The sequence below is a fragment of the Saccostrea cucullata genome, unplaced genomic scaffold (assembly GCF_032062105.1).
Source record: "Saccostrea cucullata isolate Sc308-1 unplaced genomic scaffold, CSIRO_AGI_Scuc_v1 ctg15787, whole genome shotgun sequence".
In the NCBI taxonomy this organism is placed as follows: domain Eukaryota; kingdom Metazoa; phylum Mollusca; class Bivalvia; order Ostreida; family Ostreidae; genus Saccostrea; species Saccostrea cuccullata.
Window position 1 is genome coordinate 26,853 of NW_026930584.1, and position 3,329 is coordinate 30,181.

The window sequence follows — 3,329 nt, forward strand, 5'->3', positions numbered from 1 at the left end:
TGTGAGTGGATCAATGGATCTGATTTTAATCAGATTGAGAGCGCTAAATACGTTAGTGAATATTTCTCGAATACCCATGCTCGATTTCACGGTCGGGAATTCTGGGTAAACTACTATGCTCTGAAATTACACTGGCAATACCAGTCTAGATGTGGATACTGATTTTTTTTTTTATTCATTGTCTAACCTACACACAAAAGTACAAGAAGAAGTTAGGTCATATTTATAATGCTACGATTCTAGACATCTTTTCTTAGTTATACTACCTTCCTGGACAATTCAGACAAGCCCGGAAAAAAACATTTCAGAGTATGTCATATAGACAGGTCAATTTTGTTTCATCTTCTGAAAATACATATAATCTGAATTTTCGAATTTTGTTGTCTGACCTACACGGAAATGTACAAAAAGTAACAGTAACTTGGGTTCTACAAAATCAAGACCATTATTTCTAGAAGTGTAATAAATACCTAGATTTTCTAATCTAACTTCACTGATCTTTCCGGAAAGCTCGGAAAACCGCGGCAACCTCGGTTAAAAAGAGTTATCTATTGCCGACGAGAAGCCCACTTATAGATTCACCATTCTGAATTGTGACCCCCCCCCCTTGCACCAATGTGTCTTCCTATTAAAAATATATCGATTAAGCAAATTAAAATATGGTTCAGATATCTTCTGTGTGTTATTATGCTATAGCGCTAGCTCACCAAGATAAGCTTGTAGAGTCTAAACTCTGATAGCACTGACCATCAAAAAGTCTTCCGCAAATGAACTCAGGACACGCTTGGGACTGAAGTTTTCAAAGTCATTACTATTGATGAATATTTGTATAGATAAAACTTCGATTTTATTTTTGTTTCTTTATTTAGCGTTTGTATAATCTCAAAAACGGTTTAGAGTAATTATGCACTTTATTTTTACACGTAACTTTAATTTGGCGACTTTGGGGTCAAAATCAATAGCCGGATATTGGGCCCGAGTGAAAAGAAGACCATGCGCGGAACTAGAGGGAAGGTCAAAAGGGGCACTTTAAGAGGGTCGGGCGGAGCCATGGGGAGTTATGGTATGTAATTTCATTGCAAAAGCTCTTGAAATAGCTTCTTGAGATATTGCCCGGAAATGAAAGTTTTACACAAAGACAGTATGACCTTAGTTTGCTCTTTTGGCCTCAATCAGTTGGGACCTTCTTTAGGCATTAGGGAGTAGTTATGTAAAATTGCATTGCAAAAGCCGAAAGCTTTTCGAGATATCGCGGGAAAGTGTTATAGACAGACAGAAATACAGACGGATAGCTAGACGGACGGTCATACAAATCCAAATTAATATCCCTCACTCTCAGAGAAAGTGGGGGACAAAAAAAAAATTCGAATTCTTCATTAATAGTTCTACTCTTTTCTCGTGTTTTCCTTCTTTCAGACAATGGACGGAACTCTGTGGTGCGGCTTGCATATTGATGAGTGCGGAAGACATGGCGAAATTTATGAACTTCATGTTAAATGATAGAAAGACGGACTCGGGCATCCGTTTGATGGACCGAAAGAAGATAGAAGATTTCTTTTTGATATGGCAACAACTGCAGTCCTCACGTACAGAGGACTATTTTGTAAAATCCAAAGGGGTCCCGTATTCTAGAACATACTCAGGATACAGCTTGGGGTTCAATGTTGGGAAATATAGAGGTAAACCTTAATCATCAATAATTTTCATCTTTGTATCAAAACCAAATTTTCTTAAGCCAATCAAAACGGTTTTTAAATGATGGAAATCCTTTTATAGAAAAGAGGATAAAAATTCATGAAATGCCAGTAAATCAGTTTAGTATGAAATGTAAATTATCGTGGACCTTTTATATAAGATACATTTAGTGATTTAACAATGAAGGGTTTACATGTTCTTTTTAATTAGATCCAGTGGGTCATTGTGTATTTTAGGTCACAGAATACTAGAGGAGGCGGGAAACCTCTTTGGTTACCGGTCACTTATAACGCTTTTCCCAGACAAACACTTGGGTATTTTTATCTCAGCAACTGGTGAAGACGACGACGAAATGTTCCGGATTTCAGTTAGTTCCTATATAAGTGATCTTTATAATGAAGAGGAACCCTGGCTTAACTCTACCATGCTTTGTAACTTTCCACAACCTTTCATGCCCCACCCTGTCAAGAGACGCCCCACTTACATCCCTAGAGACATTCCGCTAGAACGCCCGGTTGAGGACTACACGGGGACATATTTCAATGAAGTGTTTCGTGACTTGTTGATAACGTCCGAAAACAACCAATTAAAACTTACCTATGGTTACGTCACCTTTGATCTTCAGAAGAAAGCGAAAAATTCTGAAAAATTTTACATGATCGCTCAAGGGTCTGCAAAACATGTTCTTCAGACAAAATTCCTTCAGTTCCGAGAAAGTAAGATAAATGGTACAGACACTATAAATGCAGTGTATCTCAAGAGCTTCGAAGATAGTGAATTTGTTAAATTGCCGGACGTTGACATACTATCTAACCACTTCGACTTCCTGTGACAAGCTAGCGAAGCATTCAGGAAAGATTTTGGGGTATTACTTTACAAAAAATATCTCTCAGGATAAAGAAATATTACCGTTGCAGTGTTGCCTACACTTTATAAAACCGCGTACAGTTGCATATAGTAGTACATTGTTAATGTAAATAAAATCACGAAATAAAAATACTAGCTTTTGATTTTTATGCCCCCATAATCGAATATTTGTGGGTACCGTATATAGTTTTTGTGGTGTCTGTCTGTCTGTTTGTCCGCAAAACATTAACCTTGCCCATAACTTTTGATTTAGTGGAGCTTTGACTTTCATATTTCACATGTGTATTCCTTGTGACAAGACCTTTCTTTGGGTACCACCAAATTTGACCTTTTGACCCTGACCTTGGAGTTTGACCCACTTTTCTACAAACATTCCAAACTTTTACTTTGGCCATGACTTTTGAACGATAGATAAAATAGGACTTTCATATTTCACATATGTATTTTGTGTGGCAAGACCTTTTATTGGATACCAACAATTTTGACCTTGACCTTGGAGATTTCCGTACGTATGAAAAAACTTTAACCTTGGCCATAACTTTTGAACGGTAAGGGCTAGGGCTTTTATACTTCACATATGTAATCCTTTTGAGAAGACCTTCCATGGACACTAAGAACTTTGGCCTTTTGACCTTGAAGTTTGACCTACTTTTAAAAGATAAATCTTGACAATAACTTTCAAATGGCTTTCATACTTTACTATTTAATCCTTGTGACAAGACCTTTCTTTTGACGTCAAGAACTTTGACCCTTTGACCTTGGATTTG

General features: G+C 37.2%; 1 protein-coding gene across 1 annotated transcript; it reads left to right on the top strand.

The window, feature by feature from the left end:
- Positions 1–1,404: 1,404 nt before the first annotated feature.
- Positions 1,405–2,692, top strand: LOC134229169 (uncharacterized). Its single transcript, XM_062710872.1, has 2 exons — positions 1,405–1,679; positions 1,932–2,692. Exons 1-2 carry the CDS (start codon positions 1,454–1,456, stop codon positions 2,525–2,527), a joined length of 822 nt encoding a protein of 273 aa, XP_062566856.1. The 5' UTR covers positions 1,405–1,453; the 3' UTR covers positions 2,528–2,692.
- The last annotated feature ends 637 nt before the right edge of the window (positions 2,693–3,329 follow it).